Source organism: Staurois parvus, unplaced genomic scaffold (assembly GCF_062004578.1).
Source record: "Staurois parvus isolate SC_StPar_1 unplaced genomic scaffold, SC_StPar_1.0 ptg000769l, whole genome shotgun sequence".
In the NCBI taxonomy this organism is placed as follows: domain Eukaryota; kingdom Metazoa; phylum Chordata; class Amphibia; order Anura; family Ranidae; genus Staurois; species Staurois parvus.
In genome coordinates, this window is record NW_028318565.1 from 756,010 (window position 1) to 757,743 (window position 1,734).

General features: G+C 43.7%; 1 protein-coding gene across 1 annotated transcript; it reads right to left on the minus strand.

Annotated features, from left to right (window-relative positions):
• Positions 1-843: 843 nt before the first annotated feature.
• Positions 844-1,155, minus strand: LOC149444866 (histone H4). The gene has a single exon (XM_089654454.1). The coding sequence runs from the start codon at positions 1,153-1,155 to the stop codon at positions 844-846; it is 312 nt and encodes a 103-aa protein (XP_089510580.1).
• Between the last annotated feature and the right edge of the window lie 579 nt (positions 1,156-1,734).

The following is a 1,734-nucleotide window of genomic DNA, read 5'->3' on the forward strand; positions in this document are numbered from 1 at the left end:
ATATTCAAACGTCTTATCAATGTAAGAATTGCAATCTCTGAGAGAGGACTATTTCTGTCCATAATTCAGTAAATTAGATGACAAAGTAAAGGGGGAGGGAAATAAATCGGCCCAATTAAAATGTAATAGCTTCAATTGGCTAAATTTTAATTTCCCGCCGGAGTTCTATGGACCGTTACCGACAATCTGCATCCATTTACCGTTTTATCTGGGAAGATCGATCATTCCGAGCATTGCAGATATTCATATGAAATGTTTTATTTGTACTCAAAACCCGACAAGATGGAGTTCCGTTTACTAATTTTGTTGAACTTCCAGCACTATGAATAGGGATCTCCGGATACATTTCTTTGAACGACTTGTAAGAAAAGCATTATTGGCTGATGGAAACAACGCCCACAACTGTGATTGGCTCAGGTTCAAAATCCAGCCCTATTATACCTCCGACTCGGGAGAACAAAACACCAATACTTCCAAAGCAGATTCATCGGTCAGTAATGTATAGTGAATCATGTAAAATCTTTCAATTCTTTTAGAGACTTCACTAAAAAATCCAGATTGTTGTGAAATGACCGGTAGAAATAAGTAATCCTGACCCTCCCAGATACATATGTTCAATGAATAGAGGAAATTACATGTCTGAAGAATCAAATCTGTTTCCGTTGTAGCTAAAAATCAGCAAAATGTTTGCAAGTTTCTAAATATGCAGATAGCGGCTTCCATCCTCCGCCAGAAGCACAGATTGATGATCTCGAGATTTCTATCGATAGCCCTTTGTATGAGAAGGTGGGCGGCCCTGAGAAGAGCCTTTGTGACGATGAGTGTGGGGGCGGTTATGAAGATTTATCCTCCGAATCCGTAGAGGGTGCGTCCCTGCCGTTTGAGAGCATAGACGACATCCATGGCGGTGACGGTCTTCCTCTTGGCGTGCTCGGTGTAGGTGACGGCATCGCGGATGACATTCTCCAGGAAGACTTTCAGCACTCCGCGGGTTTCCTCATAGATGAGGCCGGAGATGCGCTTGACTCCCCCTCTGCGGGCCAAACGTCGGATAGCGGGTTTGGTGATGCCCTGGATGTTGTCCCGGAGCACCTTCCTGTGGCGCTTGGCGCCGCCTTTCCCCAGACCCTTCCCTCCTTTACCGCGACCAGACATGACGACTCTTCTCTGCTGCAAACACCGACTGAGCTCTGGGCTGGGCCCGCCTTCCTTTTATAATGCCTGAGCGGACCTGATGGGAACCATCCTGGGAAGAGGCGGAGTCACACCCATTCATTACACACAATACAATTGGATTCATTTGTAACCATTATACACATTCTGCGGTTTTCAAATATATAAATCCATCTCCAGGAGAGAAATCTCTTCATTCTTCTCAATGGTTTTCTATTTCTTCCTCGGAGATTACACAGAAACATTCATCTTTCACATTTCAGAACACAAACCATCATCACCAGTTACTATTGTTAGCAGCAATTTAATATTGATAAATATGACTTGGAAATAAACACAAACATTTATACCGATGCCCCACGTTCCTGTTTATAATTCCTAGCGGACCTGAAGGGAGACTGATGGAAAGGGGCGGGGTCACAGCCATTCATTCCTCTGCAGAGAATTTCATTGATTTAGACCCTTGTAAACATTTGGATGATTTTTAGTGACTAATTTGGAGGAGGAAACCGATTTGGTTCCTCAGACATGTCATATGTTCTCTCTGGATACATTGTCCGT

What these genes read in the sequence shown, in the direction of transcription:
- LOC149444866 (XM_089654454.1), bottom strand. Translation starts at nt 1,155, where the DNA reads ATGTCTGGTCGCGGTAAAGGAGGGAAGGGTCTGGGGAAAGGCGGCGCC.